General features: G+C 41.8%; 2 protein-coding genes and 1 pseudogene across 4 annotated transcripts in view; all 3 read right to left on the bottom strand.

Annotated features, from left to right (window-relative positions):
- The window catches only part of LOC129815742 (ceramide synthase 5-like), a 43754-nt gene extending 42205 nt beyond the window's left edge, over positions 1-1549 (bottom strand). For 2 of the 3 annotated variants that reach the window (XM_055869827.1, XM_055869825.1), the window contains exon 1: positions 1027-1549. In XM_055869827.1, the coding sequence (XP_055725802.1) occupies positions 1027-1199 (173 nt within the window). In that variant the 5' untranslated portion in view covers positions 1200-1549. The remainder of the gene's footprint in view (positions 1-1026) is intronic. The other variant, XM_055869828.1, reaches the window with a different exon arrangement.
- Positions 1550-7022: 5473 nt separating this feature from the next.
- LOC129815745 (glycerol-3-phosphate dehydrogenase [NAD(+)], cytoplasmic-like) lies at positions 7023-14691 on the bottom strand (annotated as a pseudogene).
- A 4215-nt stretch (positions 14692-18906) lies between these two features.
- LOC129815741 (SWI/SNF-related matrix-associated actin-dependent regulator of chromatin subfamily D member 1-like) overlaps positions 18907-23487 on the bottom strand; it is a 51242-nt gene continuing 46661 nt past the window's right edge. Inside the window, exons 11-12 of the mRNA XM_055869824.1 lie at positions 22166-22267; positions 18907-20605 (exon numbers count right to left, since the gene is read on the bottom strand). Coding sequence (XP_055725799.1) covers positions 20552-20605; positions 22166-22267 — 156 coding nt within the window. The 3' untranslated portion in view covers positions 18907-20551. The remainder of the gene's footprint in view (positions 20606-22165; positions 22268-23487) is intronic.

The raw sequence follows: 23487 nt of genomic DNA, 5'->3' as shown, positions 1-23487 counted from the left end.
ATTCCTATTCTGAGACACTTTATGAAAAAGGGCACTAAAAGTATGACAAATGTGGTGAAATGCCCACAATATCCAGAGCCACTATGACAAGCCTACAATTGAACTGTTCATCATCACAGGACTTTGTTTTTTGATTTCAACCTAACTAAGCCCTAAAACTCTCAAAAGTGTAACCGTTTCTTTCCATGCTGTGTCATTTTGTCATTCCCATTTTCTCAGTGACAAGGGTCTGTTATACATGTTTACTCTCTCCAGCAGTTTTATAGCTATAATTGACAAGCCTGATTTGAATTGCAGGCAACCTGTGTATTGCGGGTGGGCTGTAGCCTAGCAACAACAGAGGAATGATGTAACGTTGACTGTGTAATAACTGCCTAACAACACCGGCCATAGCCAGCCCTGACAACTGTCATCAAGTTCTGATGTACAGTCACTGAGTGTCTGCCAAAGTTATTACATCAAAGAGATAATGAACTTACTTTATTTATCAATTTAGATGGTTTGCATTGATTGATTGATTTAACCTTTATTTTTTTATCAGGGAGTCATACTGAGAGCAAGGTCTAAATGACAGAAAATACACACATCAATATAAATACAAAATAGCAAACAGAAAGAAAAACACGGTCATAAAAAACAAACACATTCATCAGTAATTAGGTCCTCATTCATCAGTAATTAGGTCCTCAATCATCTTTCTGAACTGCCCTAGAGGCACCAGAACATAAACTTTAAGAACATTTTGAAGATTGTTTCATAAATAAGTTGGAAGAAAGCTAGAATGAGTTGGCTTGCTCCAGTGACAGGCAACCAGACAGACAACAGGTTAGCTTAGCTAGCTAGGGTGGGCAAACCTCCCAAATGACCTTAGGTTCTTAAGCAATTCCAAGTACACTTCCTTTCAATTATTACATATTCGAGTAGTTTTTGTGGCTGCAAAGACTCTGGCACGGCAGGGCGAGTGTTATCTTCAAGAAAGAGTTGATGAACGTAATGATATGAGTTCAAAAAACAGACAGTACGTACCTCTCAAATAGTATTCTGACCGCAAAGATCCCCAAAGCCAGCGGTAAGGCAGAGAGCAAGTGACTGGCTTTTGGATACTCCACCCCGGGCGCTGGGTCTGCAAGGTCCGCCCAAGTCACATTATGTGGGAGCCAAAATCTCTCGTTCCAAAACCAGGCTGAAAGAGCAGCCATGGTCACCAAAAGTGGTTTCAATTAAATAAATATATCCTAAGGAAAAACTTGAGAAACGTTTCCACCGCCGTCCCTCCGTTTCGTGCCCCTGACGTGATGGACTTCTTGGATTAAGGAAGTGAAATGGGCCACAGCCCCACCTCCCGCCCGCTATTCAGAGGTTTCATTGATGGAATACTGTTACTTTGCCAGTCCGCAGCCACCTAGCTAGCTAGCGTTCTTGTCAAAATAAGAGATAATCAATAATAATCCGTGATTAAAATCGTGTGCCCAATATAGGTGAATGTGTGATGTATGTAGAAAATTGTCTTGACCCCCAGACTTGACTTTAAAAGTTGAACAAGAGAAGGCCACCACCAAGCGGCCATCCATAGTATTACAAGGGAGACGTTCTGAAATGTCATGATTACCCCACATTTCAATCAACCGACAGCAAGAGACCCATACAGCGCCACCTCACACCAAGTGTGAATTAATTGTCAGGTGGGCGTACCATGATCATCTAACGTAGTTATTAAATTAGCCCAAAATAAATTCCCAACCATGTGGATTGACTGCAAATTAAATGTTTGCCGACAATTGTTCTCATCAGCAGCCTACGCTTTAGCCTAATGCACCATGTCCGATTACCATATCTTAAGGACATTATCAACATAAATATTTAACTTATTCAACGTCTGTTATCAACATTAAAAGGGTATAATAGGCATTTTATCTAAGAAAATGTCCGAACAAATTAGCCATTTTCATGCACTATAGAAATATACGTAAGCCTAAGAACGTAAATGCTGAGGATAAGGCTTTTGCAAGCGCCAACATCCCTCCAAAAAAATTACAATTCCCAAATACATGTGCATTCATTAACATACGTAAAGAACGGAGGCGCAGTCTGGTAAAAAAATATATATATGTGAAAGCGTCTCCATAATAATGGAGGAATCCACTGACACACAAGACCAATATGTTCTTCACATTTTGTAGGAGAGCTAGGTGAAAAAGAAAACGTTCAAATTTGTTCTGTCTGATACAGGTAGAGAACTATTCAGGCAGTGAACTATTCAACAGTGTTCCCGAGAACCTGCGCTTTGTGGAGACAGAAATATACTCCATATACTGCCGTCTTTACCGAGTTGGAGAAGTTGTTGGGGTTTTATTTCTATAGCTAATGAAAATATGTCAGCCATTTATGTTCTGAAAATAGTCTACAAATCCCACTCTACATTTTCTGTTATAAATATGCCCTTCATATCCATATGTATAATAATCTAATGCTAAATTGCAGGTTTTGCAGAATATATTGTTTTCGGCAAAGAGCGTCCCAGCAGGTTATTGGCGTGCTCTTTTTTTTAAACAATATTCTGATTTTGAATTGTTTATATTTTCTGGTTGTCTCTCCCCTTTAACTGTCCTAATTGCCACATTTTTATAACCTCCGATGATCAGCGATTGAGTCTGTTGGAGAGGATCAGTTTGAGCAAAGTTAAGTGTAGAATAACTGATCTACAAACAGTAGGTCTACGCCTCCCCTGGTTTAGGAGACCCCACACACCAAACGCTCACGCACAACCCGACGTGACAGTTTGTGTCAATTAAAGCATTGGTTCTTAACTGGATTTGCCTCGGGACACAAATTGAACCAGGTTGTCTCAGTCAAGAGACCCCACTACCCCAAAATAATCTGCAAAATACAGTATTTAAAACTATTTTTTTATGCAATATTGATAGTAAAAGTAGCAAATATATGACAAGGGAATAATATTCCCACTTCTTTCATTGTCCATAATTACATTTTAAAATGTTATTCTTGATGAAGAATGTTAATAAACTCACTGGCTTGAGACCAAGTGGCGCAGTAGTCTAAGGCACTGCATCTCAGAGGTTTGAATCCAGGCTGTATCCCAACCCGCCCGTGATTGGGAGTCCCATAGGGTGGCACACAATTGGCCCAGTGTTGGTCGGGTAGGCTGTCATTGTAAATAAGAATTTGTTCTCAACTGACTTGCCTAGTTACATACCTTTTCTCACAAATGTACAATGTAGAAAATAGTAAAAACACAGAAAAATCCTGGAACGAGTATGTGTGTCCAAACTTTTGACTGGTGGTCTAAGGTCTAAGGCACTGGTGCAGCGGTCTAAGGCACTGCATCTCAGTGCAAGAGGCATCACTACAGTCAGTGGTTCGAATCCAGGCTGTATCACATCCGGCCGCGATTAGGAGTCCCATAGGGCGACGCACAATTGGCCCAGCGTTGTCTGGGTTTGGCCAGGGTAGGCCATTATTGTAAATAAGTATTTACTCTTAACTGTCTTAACTTGTTAAATAAAAAATTGCACCGTTATTGTGCTATTATCATCATACTGTATCATGACTATGGTCAGGCGTTCTTTGCAGGTCTTTTTCACCAGTAATTACAGCATTATCCACTGGCTTGCAGCAGGCAGAAAATCCTTGGATATTCTCTTTCAGCGTTTCTCAACTAATTGGTCGTGTCACAAATTTGGGTCGGGGGAGGTTTTGAATGGGTGTCAGAGTATTATTTTTTATTTTTTTAATGTTTTAAATGAAAAAATACTCCAGTCTGAACAAAAACAACTTAAACCAGGTAGAACGTGTGTAGAAATGATAATGAACTTAAATAATAATTATTCAATCACAGTATTTTCCTTTTTTGCTAACACTTTACAGTCATAACCATGTCATAGTAGCTGACATAACTTGTCACAACCTGTTGTAATATGGTCATAACACTGTCATGACACATACATTTAGACCTGTTTTGACATAAATTGCGTTATTTTATGGCTGGTTATGACACCTACATAAGAGTGTCAAAACCTACAAAACCTACCACACAACAGTTTATAACAAGTTAGGTCAGCTGTTATGACATTCTATGACATGCTATGACTGTATTATGAAGTATTTAATGCTGGTAGTAGTTACTAATAGTTTATTATTTACTATTGGTAGTAGTTACTAAGAGTTAACTATTTACTGTTGGTAGTAGTTACTTATAGTTCCTGGCCTATCTAGCCTAGAAACATAACTCATTCTCAGAAGATTCGGAAGTCAAACTCATCCACTATATATTCATATATAACTGTAACTCACTTGTCCACCAGGCCCTTCTTCTTCAGAATGTGGTTGACTTCAGCTGCAGTGGCTGGACCCTGGAGCTTCTGATCATTCAACATCTCCTTCTCCAACTCCTCAATTGTCTACAAATTGTGTACATTTGCTTTTTTTATTGAGAAAAGGCGAACAAGGGAGAGCGAGGGAGGTGAGAAAAAAGAGGGAGAACAACAGAGAGAGAGAGAGAGAGTGAGAGAGAGAGAACCACAGAGAGAGAGAGAGAGAGAGAGAGAGAGAGAACCACAGAGAGAGAGAGAGAGAGAGAGAGAGAGAGAGAGAGAGAGAGAGAGAGAGAGAGAGAGAGAGAGAGAACCACAGAGAGAGAGAGAGAGAGAGAGAGAGAGAGAGAGAGAGAGAGAGAGAGAGAGAGAGAGAGAGAGAGAACCACACAGAGAGAGAGAGAACCACACAGAGAGAGAGAACCACAGAGAGAGAGAGAACCACAGAGAGAGAGCAAGAGAGAGAAAACAACAGAGCCAAGACCACACTACTCTGTTAGAGGTATGGGTTACTGAGCTAAAGGAGCAACCCCCCAGCTACACCACCACCAGCCCAGACACAGAGCTTCTACCGGACCAGATCAACCAGTGCAGGACCCAGCTGAAGAACTCTGTCCAGGAGCTGAGAGAGAGCCTTACCACAGCGCTTGAGGAGGTAAAGGCCACTATGAAGAGAGAGCTAGTGCAGGAAAAGGAGGAGATGGTAAAGGAGTTGTCTGTCATCAAGAGGGTGCTGCATCACAGAGAACAGACTGTAGAGACTCCTAGACAGAAGCTGCAGCCCCTCACCACCCCTAACACCCCCCATACCGACAACCCTTTACCCACACCCCCAGTCAACAAGGAGGCTCAAATGGGGACACCTACTACAGAGAGAAGCTCTCTGGCCCCCCCTGACACACCCACACATACCCCTCCTACACAAGCCCTGTGGACCCCAGCCCCAGACCATAAACCCACCACTCTGGTAAAACCCACTGAGGTGGCCATCCTCCAAGAGGATAGACTCTTCCCCCACCACAAGGTGTCCAAAATATGGTGCCTAAAACGCAGGATGCACTCCACATCCTGTCACAGCCTGACTTTGGCACACCAGGCCACATTATTATTCACACCGGCACCAACAACCTGCGAGAGGAGCAGGACAGAGTAGGCAGCCTGGTCTATAGAGTAGCAGAGAGGGCCTCTGAGTGGTTCCCCAACTCCCACATCACTATCTCCACTCTGCTGCCCCGCAAAGACTTTCATTCTTGTACTATTCAGAAAGTCAATGCTGACATCACCAGAGGGTGTGGCCTACTCCCGAACATGCACGTTGCTCACCACCCAACCACCACCCCAGAGCACCTGCACGATTACTCCCACCTGAGGAAGCAGACAGTAGGGATGTTTGCCAAGTCTCTAAAGGACGTGGCACTTGGTAGACAAACACCCCATGCAGCACTGAACAGAGCCCCACCCAGAGACCCCTACCAGACCACTGCACCACCAAGGAGCTCCAGGCCCCCTCAACGCCCCACCAGACCCAGCGCACCCCACAGGCCCCACCTATCACCACTTCCATCGGCTTGGCCAGATTGGACCGGGCCCAGCCTACTACACCGCACCAGACCATCACCTCTACCAGACCAGAGAGGAAGCCCCCCGGCCCAGACCTGGCCCCCCTCCACTCCACAGGGCGCAACCGCAGGACCAGCGCAGCTACGCGGAAGTCGTCAGAGGACAGGAGAACCCTGTAGGATTGAGTGAGATTAAACAGCTCCTCCAATACATTTTCACTAAACTGCACTAAACTTGCACACAAACACGGACGCATACATGCACACACTGTACTAAAAGTGTACTTATATACACTGCTCAAAAAAATAAAGGGAACACTTAAACAACACAATGTAACTCCAAGTCAATCACACTTCTGTGAAATCAAACTGTCCACTTAGGAAGCAACACTGATTGACAATACATTTCACATGCTGTTGTGCAAATGGAATAGACAAAAGGTGGAAATTATAGGCAATTAGCAAGACACCCCCAATAAAGGAGTGGTTCTGCAGGTGGTGACCACAGACCACTTCTCAGTTCCTATGCTTCCTGGCTGATGTTTTGGTCACTTTTGAATGCTGGCGGTGCTTTCACTCTAGTGGTAGCATGAGACGGATTCTACAACCCATACAAGTGGCTCAGGTAGTGCAGCTCACCCAGGATGGCACATCAATGCGAGCTGTGGCAAGAAGGTTTGCTGTGTCTGTCAGCGTAGTATCCAGAGCATGGAGGCGCTACCAGGAGACAGGCCAGTACATCCGGAGACGTGGAGGAGGCCGTAGGAGGGCAACAACCCAGCAGCAGGACCGCTACCTCCGCCTTTGTGCAAGGAGGAGCACTGCCAGAGCCCTGCAAAATTACCTCCAGCAGGCCACTAATGTGGACCCAAAGAGCTGTGGGTTGGCAGCGCACTACATTGGTGCCTGCCATAACATGAGGGACAGTGTCTGACAGACCAAATCAACCTGCACATGTACTCTACTGTATGCTTATTGTTATTGTTCAATGTATGGTTATTTTGACCCTTGGTTATTGTTGTTACTGTTGTCCCGTTGACAATTTCATATTGTAAATATCCAAAGAAGTAAGTCTCTCTCTCTCACACTCTCACACACTCACACTCTCACACACTCACACAACTTACCGATTGTGGTCTCGCAGAATTTCTCCTCTGCGGCTTCGTTGGCCCCCATCAGTACTGTCATGGTGATGCCCAGCTTCTCTCAGATGACATCAGAGATTAGTTTCAACGCCTCGGGACCCTCACCTACATCACCATGGATACACCTATTAATATCATCACCCTCATCCACACCCTGAAACGTACATCACCATGGATACACCTATTAATATCATCACCCTCATCTACACCCTGTAACGTACATCACCATGGATACACCTATTAATATCATCACCCTCATCTACAGCCTGAAACGTACATCACCATGGATACACCTATTAATATCGTCACCCTCATCCACACCCTAAAACGTACATCACCATGGATACACCTATTAATATTATCACCCTCATCTACACCCTGAAACGTACATCACCGTGGATACACCTATTAATATCATCACCCTCATCTACACCCTGAAACGTACATCACCGTGGATACACCTATTAATATCATCACCCTCATCTACACCCTGAAACACCAGATCACTAGGAATGTAGATCCGCCTCACCCTTCATCATCCTTTGGTACTGGGAACACCTTCTATTTACAGCAACAAACAACAATTACAAGCAGCAGTATTAATTTCTGTAAATTAAATCTGAAATTTGTCCTTCAAAAAGGTAATTGTTTGCTGCTGCATTGAGGTAGTCATTTGAACATCTGACCTTTTTCAAACAGGCCCTGAAAGCAAAACCAGTCACCTTGATAAGAGACATGCCCACAGCATCCTTCTTGATGTATTCTTTGATGGTGTCACAGATTCTGTTGATGAACTGTTGTTGAATAACAAAGATGTCTGCTCCCTTCACAGCATCCATCATCTCTGGAACAGCTACCTACATGGGGATGAGATTCATAGGATGAAGTGTGGCAGACTTTATTTTAAAGGTTGGTAATAATAAGTGATTACGTAATGATTAGTTAATAATCAGGTAATAATCAAATATGTTTTTTTGAACAAAAAAAGGTGATATACGCATTGCTGTGATTTTAATCATGACAAACTGGAAACATAAATGTTAACTGCACGAGAAATCTTTTTTTTCTTCAGAGCATTTTGAAAACTTGAGTCTTACAATGTTGGGGGCGGAAGCTTGTGTCCAGGCAGGTACTTGACATTCTCATGGCCTGTATTGATGATCTCTGTGAGTTTACGTCCGTTCACCGTGTCCTCAAACACCCACATGTTCACTGTTGTGTCGAATATGTCAAGTTTTCCTGCGTTGGCGCCCACAATCTTGGCAATGGCAGAGCCCCTGTAGATGTGAAACAAAAGTGTCCATTTCAAACAATGCTATTGTTTCATTGTTCTCCACATTTTTGGAGCTGAGGAGATTACTTCAATTGAATGGATGATAGACTTTACACTAGTATTAGAGCAGGGTGCAAAACCCAGTGAGGTTTTCCCACTTTGAGAGATAAACAGGCTAGAAGTGAGATGTTTGAATGTTGAATATCCCCACTGGACCCAACAAATCAGTCTTGCAATTGTATTTGGTTAATGAAGCTTGTCTTTCACTGCCACCAATCAGTTAAGCTTTCTAGGACCAAATATTATCCAATCAGTTAAGCTTTCTAGGACCAAATATTATCCAATCAGTTAAGCTTTCTAGGACCGAATATTATCCAATCAGTTAAGCTTTCTAGGACCGAATATTATCCAATCAGTTAAGCTTTCTAGGACCGAATATTATCCAATCAGTTAAGCTTTCTAGGACCAAATATTATCCAACCAGTTAAGCTTTCTAGGACCGAATATTTTCCAATCAGTTAAGCTTTCTAGGACCAAATATTATCCAATCAGTTAAGCTTTCTAGGACCAAATATTATGCAACAAATGCTGGGAGAGAAAATAATGGTGTAATTCATTTTTCAATTGTGGACTAGTAAATGATTATTGTGTCAATAATTAATGTTGCTCATACACTGTTTACAATTAATATACACCCCACCTAATGAGTATAATGACAGTAGTAGTGATTAATCAAACAAGGCCTTATTTTATACCAAGGAACGAGGTAAGAGTGATATTTTAAAGATCAGACAACTCAATATTGATTCAGAAACTTCCCCCCTGGTTGTTCTAGTAACCTACACAACACAACAACACAATCCAACCTCAAAGAACATGAAAGCATTCCTGAGGAAGGAAATCAAAGGCCCTGCAGTGCAGTAGCTCTAAGCATTTGTTGTCATAGCAGCATGGCCTGGTCTCATGGACTAAATCAAATCAAATCAAATCAAATGTATTTATATAGCCCTTCGTACATCAGCTGATATCTCAAAGTGCTGTACAGAAACCCAGCCTAAAACCCCTAACAGCAAGCAATGCAGGTGTCGAAGCACCTGCATTAGACGTAACATAGTAAATGTAAATCCAGGACACTCAAATTAGTATGATATGTTAGTTTTGGTATGGTTACATAACACAGATGGCAACTTAAGGCAAAAGTTGAGTGTTGGTCGGGCGTATGACGTGAACTTCAAGCAACCCAAAGTTGCATGTTCAAATTGGTTCACGACAACTTTAGCACTTTAGCAACTTTGCAACTACTTACTACTTTTTAGCTACTTAACAACTACTTAGCATGTTAGCCAACCCTTCCCCTAACCCTTTAACCTAACCTTAACCCTTAACCTAGCTAACATTAGCGTTAGCCACCTAGCCAACATCAGTGACGGCCACCTAGCCAGCTAGCGAACATCAGTCACAACAAATTGTAATTCGTAACATATCATACGTTTTGCAAATTCATTACATATTGTACGAATTGCAATACTTAACAAATAATATGCAGAGTAATTTGTAACATATCATACGAAATAGATGACGGACATCCACACGAAACATAACATATCATACTAATTAGAAAGGGAAAGGTGAGGGAAAGGTGGATACCTAGTACGTTGTACAACTGAATGCATTCAACTGAAATGTGTCTTCCGCATTGGTGGTCCTGGATTTACGTTTACTATGTTACGTCTACCTATGAGTCCAGGTTGATTGGACACAATGCCACCACCCTTCAACTTCCATCATATAATATGGTTAACAGAGCTGATCACCACTTTGTAAATGGTGGTTTGTGTATCATGAAGGCTCATAGTGTAGTTTCATCACAGAGGTTCGGGCTCCCGAGTGGCGCAGCGGTTTAAGGCACTGCATCTCAGTGCAAGAGGCGTCACTACAGTCCCTGGTTTGAATCCAGGCTGTATCACATCCAGCCGTGATTGGGAGTCCCATAGGGCGGCGCACAATTGGCCCAGCGTTGTCCAGGTTTGGCCGGGGTAGGCCGTCATTGTAAATAAGAATTTGTTCTTAACTGACTTGCCTGGTTAAATAAATAAAAATAAACCCTCTATGCTAGAGTTTAGACTTTGGTATTCCCATCTCCTCATCATGGACAGAAACATATAAGTAGAAACATTTTATTTAGTCATTATCTGATCTCATGCATACAGTGAAATAGAGGCAGTCTGTGTGTGTGTGTGTGTGTAACAGTATAGCTTCCGTCCCTCTCCTTGCCCCAACCTGGGCTCGAACCAGGGACCCTCTGCACATATCGACGACAGCCACCCTCGAAGCATCGTTACCCATCGCTCCACAAAAGCCGCGGCGCTTGCAGAGCAAGGGGAACAACTACTTCAAGGTCTCAGAGCGAGTGACGTCGCCGATTGAAACGCTGTTAGCGTGCACCACCGCTAACTAGCTAGCCATTTCACATCGGTTACGTGTGTGTGTGTGTGTGTGTGTGTGTGTGTGTGTGTGTGTGTGTGTGTGTGTGTGTTTAAAACTATAAGCAATAGAACTAGTAACATCCGGTTTGGAGCGAGCTGTCGCATTTGCATTCGCTCTGCAGGTAGTATAACTTTTCATTACATTTCATTATAGTACAACGGTTTAATTTGTCTAACCTTAGCAATTTCTTCTTAGCTAGCTACATAGCCGTCTGTGTATCAAAGATAATTGCGTAATTATCGTATTTCGTCGTCTATCGTAGTCCACACTGCTATCTGCCCAGCAGCTAGCAAACGTCCACCGTCTACCGAATAGTAGTATAACTTTTCATTACATTTCATTATAGTACAACGGTCTGATTTTCATTTTCATTACAGTACAACGGTTTGATTTGTTTGATCTTAGCTAGCTACATAGCCGTCTTTGTATCAAACATAATTGTGTAGTTATTGAGGTTCGCTAGCCAGCTATTTTCGTCCTAACGTAACGCAACGTAGCCAACACTGCTAGCTAGCCAGCTTGCCACCGAATAGCAGCATTGTAGAAACGAGTGCATTACAACGGAACGACTTGATTAGTGTAGTGTGAGCTGGCTACACAGTTGTCTTTGCTATCTTTGATTTGTTTGATCTTAGCTAGCTACTTAGCTGGCTACATAGCCGTCTTTGTATCAAAGATAATTGTGTAGTTATCGAGGTTCGCTGAGGTTCGCTAGCCAGGTATTCTCGTCCTAACGTAACGTAACGTAGTCAACCCTGCTAGCTAGCCAGCTAGCCACCGATTAGCAGCACTGTAGAAACGATTACATTACAACGGAACGACTTGATTTGTGTAGTGTTAGCTAGCTACATAGTTTTCTTTGCTATCTTTGTATCTAAGATAATTGTGTAGCTTTGAGTAATTATCGGTTAGCTAGCCAGCTATTTTCGCCTGCCGCGCTGCCGTCCTCCTACCTAGCCAACACTGCTAGCTAACACTGCTAGCTAGCCAACTTCTACCGAATAGCAGCACTGTAGAAACTTACATCACAACGGAACGACTTGATTAGCGTAGTGTTAGCTAGTTGTCTTTGCTGTCCTTGTATCCATGATAATTGTGTAGTTTAGAGAAATTTAGAGAAATTGTCGAGGTTACCTAGCCAGCTTCACTTTCAACAACGCAGCCACTGCTAGCCAGGCTGCTTCACCAGCCAGCTGTACTATATCATTTTAGTCAATAAGATCTTTTATTTTATTTTATTTTTGCAACGTAAGCTTAACTTTCTGAACATTCGAGACGTGTAGCCCACTTGTCATTCTAATCTCCTTTGCATTAGCGTAGCCTCTTCTGTAGCCTGTCAATATGTGTCTGTCTATCCCTGTTCTCTCCTCTCTGCACAGACCATACAAACGCTTCACACCGCGTGGCCGCGCCCACCCTAACCTGGTGGTCCCAGCCCGCACGACCCACGTCGTGCGGGTCGTGCTTCGTCAACCATTTTGAAAAGAAGGTCGACGACATCCGATCCTCGTTTGCTAAGTCAAACGACACCGCTGGTTCTGCTCACACTGCCCTACCCTGTGCTTTGACCTCTTTCTCCCCTGTGTCGTCTGCATAGCAATGATAGGAGAGACCATGTGAGGTTATGACAGAGCCAAGTGACTTGGTGTATAGCGAGAATAGGAGAGGGCCTAGAACAGAGCCCTGGGGGACACCAGTGGTGAGAGCGCGTGGTGAGGAGACAGATTCTCGCCACGCCACCTGGTAGGAGCGACCTGTCAGGTAGGACGCAATCCAAGCGTGGGCCGCGCCGGAGATGCCCAACTCGGAGAGGGTGGAGAGGAGGATCTGATGGTTCACAGTATCGAAGGCAGCCGATAGGTCTAGAAGGATGAGAGCAGAGGAGAGAGAGTTAGCTTTAGCAGTGCGGAGCGCCTCCGTGATACAGAGAAGAGCAGTCTCAGTTGAGTGACTAGTCTTGAAACCTGACTGATTTGGATCAAGAAGGTCATTCTGAGAGAGATAGCAGGAGAGCTGGCCAAGGACGGCACGTTCAAGAGTTTTGGAGAGAAAAGAAAGAAGGGATACTGGTCTGTAGTTGTTGACATCGGAGGGATCGAGTGTAGGTTTTTTCAGAAGGGGTGCAACTCTCGCTCTCTTGAAGACGGAAGGGACGTAGCCAGCGGTCAAGGATGAGTTGATGAGCGAGGTGAGGTAAGGGAGAAGGTCTCCGGAAATGGTCTGGAGAAGAGAGGAGGGGATAGGGTCAAGCGGGCAGGTTGTTGGGCGGCCGGCCGTCACAAGACGCGAGATTTCATCTGGAGAGAGACAATTAATCTTCTCCTTTCCCCCTTCTGATGACCAGGTGGCGAATCGCATCTCTGCATGTCTGGCAGACATATCAGTGTGGATGACGGATCACCACCTCAAGCTGAACCTCGGCAAGACGGAGCTGCTCTTCCTCCCGGGGAAGGACTGCCCGTTCCATGATCTCGCCATCACGGTTGACAACTCCATTGTGTCCTCCTCCCAGAGCGCTAAGAACCTTGGCGTGATCCTGGACAACACCCTGTCGTTCTCAACTAACATCAAGGCGGTGGCCCGTTCCTGTAGGTTCATGCTCTACAACATCCGCAGAGTACGACCCTGCCTCACACAGGAAGCGGCGCAGGTCCTAATCCAGGCACTTGTCATCTCCCGTCTGGATTACTGCAACTCGCTGTTGGCTGGGCTCCCTGCCTGTGCCATTAAACCCCTACAACTCATCCAGAACGCCGCAGCCCGTCTGGTGTTCAACCTTCCCAAGTTCTCTCACGTCACCCCGCTCCTCCGCTCTCTCCACTGGCTTCCAGTTGAAGCTCGCATCCGCTACAAGACCATGGTGCTTGCCTACGGAGCTGTGAGGGGAACGGCACCTCAGTACCTTCAGGCTCTGATCCGGCCCTACACCCAAACAAGGGCACTGCGTTCATCCACCTCTGGCCTGCTCGCCTCCCTACCACTGAGGAAGTACAGTTCCCGCTCAGCCCAGTCAAAACTGTTCGCTGCTCTGGCACCCCAATGGTGGAACAAACTCCCTCACGACGCCAGGACAGCGGAGTCAATCACCACCTTCCGGAGACACCTAAAACCCCACCTCTTCAAGGAATACCTAGGATAGGATAAAGCAATCCTTCTGCCCCCCCCCCCCCCCCCCCCTTAAAAGATTTAGATGCACTATTGTAAAGTGGCTGTTCCACTGGATGTCATAAGGTGAATGCACCAATTTGTAAGTCGCTCTGGATAAGAGCGTCTGCTAAATGACTTAAATGTAAATGTAAATGTAACTGTATTCTGCAATAATCCAGCAATTCCATTAGATGCAATAAAATATTGAGATCATAAATCAAATTCTGATATTTGCCCCAGTTATGTTTCATTATTACCACCATAGGTAAGCCTAATAGAGACAATACAAGTATCATTATTACCATCATAGGTAAGCCTAATAGAGACAATACAAGTATCATTATTAATATTAGTCTGATAAGGCAAACAAAGAAAGCTGGGAAAAGCAAACAGTAACAGTGCTCTACACAGTCATCTTCAAACAGTCATCTGTTTCTAGTGAGATCACATGGAGCTAAATAAACTCGATACTCTCGTCTCACACACCTGCCTCTTCTATTATTATTACTACCTCAAAATTACAGTCCGGTAAGTGAAAGGCATTTGAAAACCGCTGACATGGAAAAACTGCTGTATGTTACAGTACAGTAGGATCATTCTGCAACATCAGCTCAAAAAGACTTAAACAAAGTCAATTTTAGCATAATAATTTAAAAAAAGAAGGTATCTACCAGTTGCCAGAGCCAATGATGCATACTTTCTTGGGTGCCATGATCATCCAACGGTGTCTGCTGCCCCTCCTGAAGTGATTGGTGCGAAGACTCGTCTGAAGTCGACACGAAGTGTATATATACCTGGCACGTGGGATAGCAGTCTGGGTCACGCCCTCTTGTATTTATTGGTTAGCGCACTCAGGTCCAGACAGGCTCCAAGAGGACCATTTGTTATTTTTTCTGTTTTTTATAAGATTGTAAAAAATTGTTTACACCAAATACAAACAGACACATACGAACAACAATTTACAGACGCACACAAACAACGACTACATCTCCTCTGCCCAGACCCGCATGCTCACACCTCCATCCCTAGTGCATTACTGCTCAGACCCACACGCTCACACCTCCATCCCTAGTGCATTACTGCCTAGACCCACACGCTCACACCTCCATCCCTAGTGCATTACTGCCCAGACCCGCTCACACCTCCATCCCTAGTGCATTACTGCTCAGACCTGCATGCCCACACCTCCATCCCTAGTGCATTACTGCTCAGACCCGCACGCTCACACCTCCATCCCTAGTGCATTACTGCTCAGACCCACACGCTCACACCTCCATCCCTAGTGCATTACTGCCCAGACCTGCACGCCCACACCTCCATCCCTAGTGCATTACTGCTCAGACCCACACGCTCACACCTCCATCCCTAGTGCATTACTGCCCAGACCTGCACGCCCACACCTCCATCCCTAGTGCATTACTGCCCAGACCCGCTCACACCTCCATCCCTAGTGCATTACTGCCCAGACCCGCTCACACCTCCATCCCTAGTGCATTACTGCCCAGACCCGCTCACACCTCCATCCCTAGTGCATTACTGCCCAGACCCGCTCACACCTCCATCCCTAGTGCATTACTGCTCAGACCTGCACGCCCACACCTCCATCCCTAGTGCATTACTGTCCAGACCCGCTCACACCTCCATCCCTAGTGCTTGCATTATTGTTTGCCAAATGGCCTGAAATTGTACCAATCTGTTTTTCTCGGTTGTCCATGTTATTTCAATATTTCAGGAATAATTCATTCGATTTTGTCATTGTGTTAATGATGCCAGATTAATTGATTTCCAAGTTTTTTCTATATGCGTTTATTCAAGATGAGAAGAGAATCGTCCAGCCCATTGAACATTATAGTGTTCTATACTGTTATAGTGTTCTACATTGTTATAGTGTTCTATACTGTTATAGTGTTCTATACTGTTATAGTGTTCTATACTGTTATAGTGTTCTATATTGTTATAGTGTTCTATATTGTTATAGTGTTCTATACTGTTATAGTGTTCTATACTGTTATAGTGTTCCATACTGTTATAGTGTTCCATATTGTTATAGTGTTCCGTATTGTTATAGTGTTCTATATTGTTGTAGTGTTCCATATTGTTATAGTGTTCCATATTGTTATAGTGTTCTATATTGTTATAGTGTTCTATATTGTTCTATACTGTTATAGTGTTCTATACTGTTATAGTGTTCTATATTGTTATAGTGTTCTATACTGTTATAGTGTTCGATACTGTTATAGTGTTCTATATTGTTCTATACTGTTATAGTGTTCTATACTGTTATAGTGTTCTATATTGTTATAGTGTTCTATACTGTTATAGTGTTCGATACTGTTATAGTGTTCTATATTGTTCTATACTGTTATAGTGTTCTATATTGTTATAGTGTTCTATACTGTTATAGTGTTCTATACTGTTATAGTGTTCTATACTGTTATAGTGTTCTATATTGTTATAGTGTTCTATACTGTTATAGTGTTCTATATTGTTCTATACTGTTATAGTGTTCTATATTGTTATAGTATTCTATACTGTTATAGTGTTCTATATTGTTCTATACTGTTATAGTGTTCTATACTGTTATAGTGTTCTATACTGTTATAGTGTTCTATATTGTTATAGTGGTCTATACTGTTATAGTGTTCTATACTGTTATAGTGTTCTATATTGTTATAGACTATATTGTTATAGTGTTCTATACTGTTATAGTGTTCTATATTGTTATAGTGTTCTATACTGTTATAGTGTTCTATACTGTTATAGTGCTCACTATTGTTATAGTGTTCTATATTGTTCTATACTGTTATAGTGTTCTACATTGTTATAGTGTTCTATATTGTTATAGTGTTCTATATTGTTGTAGTGTTCCATATTGTTATAGTGTTCCATATTGTTATAGTGTTCTACACTGTTATAGTGTTCTATACTGTTATAGTGTTCTATACTGTTATAGTGTTCGATACTGTTATAGTGTTCTATATTGTTCTATACTGTTATAGTGTTCTATACTGTTATAGTGTTCTATATTGTTATAGTGTTCTATACTGTTATAGTGTTCTATACTGTTATAGTGTTCTATACTGTTATAGTGTTCTATATTGTTATAGTGTTCTATATTGTTCTATACTGTTATAGTGTTCTATACTATTATAGTGTTCGATACTGTTATAGTGTTCTATATTGTTCTATACTGTTATAGTGTTCTATACTGTTATAGTGTTCTATATTGTTATAGTGTTCTATACTGTTATAGTGCTCACTATTGTTATAGTGTTCTATATTGTTCTATACTGTTATAGTGTTCTACATTGTTATAGTGTTCTATACTGTTATAGTGTTCTATATTGTTATAGTGTTCTATACTGTTATAGTGTTCTATACTGTTATAGTGTTCTATATTGTTATAGTGTTCTATATTGTTATAGTGTTCTATACTGTTATAGTGTTCTATATTGTTATAGTGTTCTATACTGTTATAGTGTTCTTTCCTGTTATAGTGTTCTATATTGTTATAGTGTTCTATATATAGTGTTCTATATTGTTATAGTGTTCTATACTGTTATAGTGTTCTATATTGTTATAGTGTTCCATATTGTTATAGTGTTCTATATTGTTATAGTGTTCTATATTGTTATAGTGTTCTATACTGTTATAGTGTTCTATATTGTTATAGTGTTCTATATTGTTATAGTGTTCTATACTGTTATAGTGTTCTATATTGTTATAGTGTTCTATATTGTTATAGTGTTCTATATTGTTATAGTGTTCTATACTGTTATAGTGTTCTATATTGTTATAGTGTTCCATATTGTTATAGTGTTCTATATTGTTATAGTGTTCTATATTGTTATAGTGTTCTATACTGTTATAGTGTTCCATATTGTTATAGTGTTCTATATTGTTATAGTGTTCTATATTGTTATAGTGTTCTATATTGTTATAGTGTTCTATACTGTTATAGTGTTCTATACTGTTATAGTGTTCTATATTGTTATAGTGTTCTATACTGTTATAGTGTTCTATATTGTTATAGTGTTCCATATTGTTATAGTGTTCTATACTGTTATAGTGTTCTATACTGTTATAGTGTTCTATATTGTTATAGTGTTCTATACTGTTATAGTGTTCCATATTGTTATAGTGTTCTATATTGTTATAGTGTTCTATATTGTTATAGTGTTCTATATTGTTATAGTGTTCTATACTGTTATAGTGTTCTATACTGTTATAGTGTTCTATATTGTTATAGTGTTCTATACTGTTATAGTGTTCTATATTGTTATAGTGTTCCTAACTATGAAGTTGTTAACATTCTTAGCTTAATCCTTTGAAAATAGACACGTATAAAGATTGCGCATCTTCAATATGTACCTATTGTTTCTCTTTAGTGCATTTAACCATGTCACAAGTAAACGCCTTGGGTAGCGAGTTGACACAATTCCAAGTTTGGAAATGCCACTTTATTTAATTTAAGAGGACTATTTCTAATCACATTAGCAATAGTTTGCCTTTGGAAGACATCTCAATAAATACAGGTACTCATCCTTTAACAGACTTCGCTGTTTGAACAAGTGAGGCTATCAGAAGTGAGGCTATGACCTAGTATGATTAAGATCATTTCAAGAGCAAAAGGTTCATGGAAGCAATACTTACAATTTGGCGACTTTAAGGGCCCCAGAAAACCCATCCTTAACCTCTCACAAGAACAGCTGTCCAGGAAAAACTCCTGGCCCTATAAACATGATTTGCTCACCTGCGGGCCAATGACCAGATCCGTCCCCTGGTTGTTATACCATCTCGTGTATCACCCCACTTCTCACAGCAATGACACAGGTGTGTTCATAAGAATCCCAGAACTAAACTGTGATGCTGAACATTAGGCAGGTAACAACTTTCATGGAAAGACTGTCAGTTTGTGCATCAAATGGTAGAAAACCGGCTTTAAAATCATCACAACTGACAAGTTATCATGAAGATATCCTTTATTATAGCATAGGATTAAAACATACAGAAAAAAATAGGTTTGGTCAATACGAGAAAAATACAATTTAAGTCTGAAGATTTCAATCAGTCTTCAGTATTATCCTTTACAGGATTGGGGGCAATTCAGGACAATCAGAACGTGGATGGAAATTACAATTTAATATAAAAAAAAAAAAATCCCCATTGAAAATAGATAAATTTCAATTCACTTGACTACTGAACTGACAATGAATTGAGTCCAACCATGAAGCTTCATACATCCTTTACATGTCATCATATCTAAAATAGCAATACAACAAGCGGAAGCTTTCGATCATACTATGAAAAAAGATCATTCTTCAATATGTCACATCTACTAGTGAACCCAGCTCTATGCTCATCTTCCTCGGTGTTGATGGCTTCTGCACACTAACAAATACTAAAGACGAAAACCCAGAGGAGTTCTTCTTAACCGAACAGTAGAACCTTGAAGGATGTTCTCCCTTCCACACGGGGTAAACAAGCAACTTCAGCTCGCTGTTAGGATATAGAGAATGTTCTGGATTAAACCATTGGTATCACTTGAAGGGGAACGTCTTGGGAAAACTAATCGGGGCATTAGACAATGAGTCAAAAATGACAGTCTGCCCTTTAAAAACAGACATTTTTCCTTCACATCAAACCAGATTATTCTGCTCAGTGTTTACAAAACTACATCGACTTGAGGTAATTACTACTAACACTACTTCCTTAAGGTTGAACTTCTAACAATACAAGCTTTAATATAATTCAAAAAAAAGAAAAAAGAAAAAGCGTCACAAAAATAGTTTCAAATGAAATGGCCCCTTAAATGATTAACTAAACCAACAGACTGAATCTTCACAAGCCTGCCTGCCATCGCCATACTTTGAAGTGTTCAGGGGAGAATTTTTGAGGTACACAATATTCTACAACAAGAATTCTAGAATACTCTTGAACCACTAAGAAACGGAGAGCCAGCACAGCAATAAAAGACCACTGAATACTCACAACCCTATCAATACCAAACAAACACTGAAAAATCAATTCCAGACCAAAGCCTGAATGGTAGTGTGTGTAGTCTATCACCTAATCAGCTTTGAGTTAGTATGGACTCAGAGCAGGTTAGAGACAGTCAACGTATTTAAAATTAACCCAATGCTCTTTCACAAATGGCCAAATGTTAAGACTTAAAATACTCAATATTAGCTATTGTGGAGTAGCATCAATACTTAGTTGGGGGTCATTTCAACCGCACTTAGGCCTGAATATAGATTCAAGATTGGCAACGTGAGAGAGTTCAGCCCAAAAAGGGAATGCATTGAGGTAAGGCATAGAGAGAGACCACTGAGAAAAAATAAGTCAAAAGATTTAGCGGGACAAATATGAAGAGAGAGGAAGTAAAAATCTAACATTGATAATATAACCATAACAGCCTGCTAGGTGACTTTCAAAAAGATATCCTATAGTTACCACCAGCAGTAAAGCAGATGTATATCAAAGATGTTTATCTAAGTTTTTCTCAAAATCGGGGGCGTATTAATGAATGTCCCACACTTCTCTTCCTCCTCCCAGAGAGAATGGCCACTTGTTCCTCTGTTGGCCTGTTTTTCTTCAACATCTTCATCTCTAAGTGTTTCTGATTCCCAGGGCTTGTTCCAGCTCCTGCCTCCTCTGCTGGACCTGAAATACATGTTTTATTTATTCATATATTAAAATGCAGATAAAGAAGAAAATGTATTTCATAAATGGAAATTCAATTTCATAAGTGAAAGGAATACCAGGTAATATCAGGCAAATACCAGTACCGTAATATAAATTACAACTGAAAATCTTGTTCAGAGAATGATTTTAAAGTATTTAGTAGGACAGAAAAAACGCTTGGTGACACAGAGATGACGGCCCTCATGGAGAACGAACGGCAGGAGAGAAGGCTTTACCTACCACGCATCGGGCCGACAGAAACAAACAACTCTCTGGTAAGAAGAAGGGAGGGGGTGTATGCCTTATGTTTAACGACTCATGGTGTGATCATAACAACATACAGGAAGTTAAGTCCTTTTGTTCACCTGACCTAGAATTACTTACAATCAAATGCCGACCGCATTACCCACCGAGAGAATTCTCTTAGATTACAGTCTCAGCCGTCTATATCCCCCCCAAGCAGATCCCTCGACGGCCCTGAAAGAACTTCACTGGACTCTATGTAAACTGGAAACCATACATTCTGAGCCTGCATTTATTATAGTTGAGGTCAGTACAGGTGCATCAAAGCTGGGACCGAGAGACTGAAAAACAGCTTCTGTCTCAAGGCCATCAGACTGTTAAACAGCCACCACTAACATAGAGAGGCTGCTGCCAACATATAGACTCAAATTTCTGGCCACTTTAATACATTTAATAAAGGTATCACGAGTCACTTTAAATAACGCCACTTTAATAAATGTCTAGATATCCTACTTTACTCCTCTCATATATATATACTGTATTCTATACCATCTACTGCATCTTGCCTATGCCGCAAGGCCATTGCTCATCCATATATTTATATGTACATATTCTCATTCATCCCTTTACATTTGTGTGCATAAGGTAGTCGTGAATTTGTTAGATTACTTGTTAGATATTACTGCACGGTCGGAACTAGAAGCACAAGCATTTCACTACACTCACACTAACATCTGCTAACCACGTGTATGTGATCAATACAATTTGATTTGATTTACCTTGGTGTAAAGCCACAGTGTACACACACACCCACCATGGTACACACACCACGGTACACACACACACACACCACGGTACAGACACACACACACACACACACCACGGTACAGACACACACACACACACCACGGTACAGACACACACACACACACCACGGTACAGACACACACACACACACCACGGTACAGACACACACACACACACCACGGTACAGACACACACACACACACCACGGTACAGACACACACACACACACCACGGTACAGACACACACACACACACACCACGGTACAGACACACACACACACACCACGGTACAGACACACACACACACACCACGGTACAGACACACACACACACACCACGGTACAGACACACACACACACCACGGTACAGACACACACACACCACGGTACAGACACACACACACACACCACGGTACAGACACACACACACCATGGTACACACACACACACCACGGTACACACACAGAATGGTGAGAGGTGAGGACGTTACCTTGGAGTAAAAGTAACGACACACGGCTTCCTGGGCCCAGGGTTGGAAATAGAACTCTGCTCTCCTCTCCTCTTCTGGGTTCGCAACCACATCAGTCATAGTCTGTAAAAAATAATATACATTACAAACTTAAAACTTCCTCCAATAAAGCCTACAGGTATGTGTAGTTTCGTGTTCTACGCACCATGCAAGTTATCTATATTTATTTTTTCATACAGATAAAAATCCTCAGGCCTATCAACCTTATCCCTATGTCGTGGTTAAAGAGAGACCTCTGGGACCATCTCTGTTTTAAGAAAACACATCTTACTTCAGGACTACAAACTACAAGGTTACTGGGCACCAGGCAACCACGCAGAAGGCTGAATGTTCAGGTGGGGGAAGAAAACAACAGCTATGAACTTTGGACTGGACTCAGCTTGAATCACCCCTTGGTTGTCATTGACGGTCCAGTCAGTCTGGCGTTTGATCCAAGAATCACCTGAACAAACACTACACAGCTAGCTTGTGCTAATGGCTAACCTACATCCATGGCAGCTAGCTAGTGCTAATGGCTAACATACATCCATGGCAGCTAGCTAGTGCTAATGGCTAACCTACGTCCATGGCAGCTAGCTAGTGCTAATGGCTAACCTACATCCATGGCAGCTAGCTAGTGCTAATGGCTAACCTACGTCCATGGCAGCTAGCGCTAATGGCTAACCCTAGAGAGCTGTGGTTTCCCTGTGCGTTTGTTTACCTTGCAGTAAAGAAAATATAATATTACTGCTCCCCTCATTTCTTTATCTGAAGTATTATCTTTCTTCAGCACCAGTTCTCTTAAGTTTAGTTCATAGTTTACCTTGAATTCCCTGTACTGTGATCGCAGCCAGTGATTAATGAAGCTCTGGGGTACCTCCCTGTCTCCACAGTTTTCTCCCAACTGAACTATGCCTCATAGTGGTGTTTCCCTGTTAGTTTACCCGGCGGCCCGTGATCTGTGACCACATCCAATTATGTCAGTCCTAAATATTTCATCAACTAAAAGCATTGCATTTGGGACAAATCACTCACTAAACCCTAAACCTCAACTAAATATTGTGATGAATAATGTGGAAATTGAGCAAGTTGATGTGATTAAACTGCTTGGAGTAAACCCTGGATTGTAAACTGTCATGGTCAAAACATGTTGATACAACAGTAGCTAAAATGGGGAGAAGTCTGTCCATAATAAAGCGATGCTCTGCCTTGTTATCAAAGCTATCAACAAGCCAGGTCCTACAGTCCCTAGTTTTGTCACACCTGGACTACTGTCCAGTCGTGTGGTCAGGTGCCACAAAGAG

Source organism: Salvelinus fontinalis, chromosome 18 (genome assembly GCF_029448725.1).
Source record: "Salvelinus fontinalis isolate EN_2023a chromosome 18, ASM2944872v1, whole genome shotgun sequence".
Taxonomy (NCBI): domain Eukaryota; kingdom Metazoa; phylum Chordata; class Actinopteri; order Salmoniformes; family Salmonidae; genus Salvelinus; species Salvelinus fontinalis.
The sequence above is the reverse complement of the archived record's forward strand: the minus strand, read 5'-3'. Positions and strand labels throughout refer to the sequence as shown.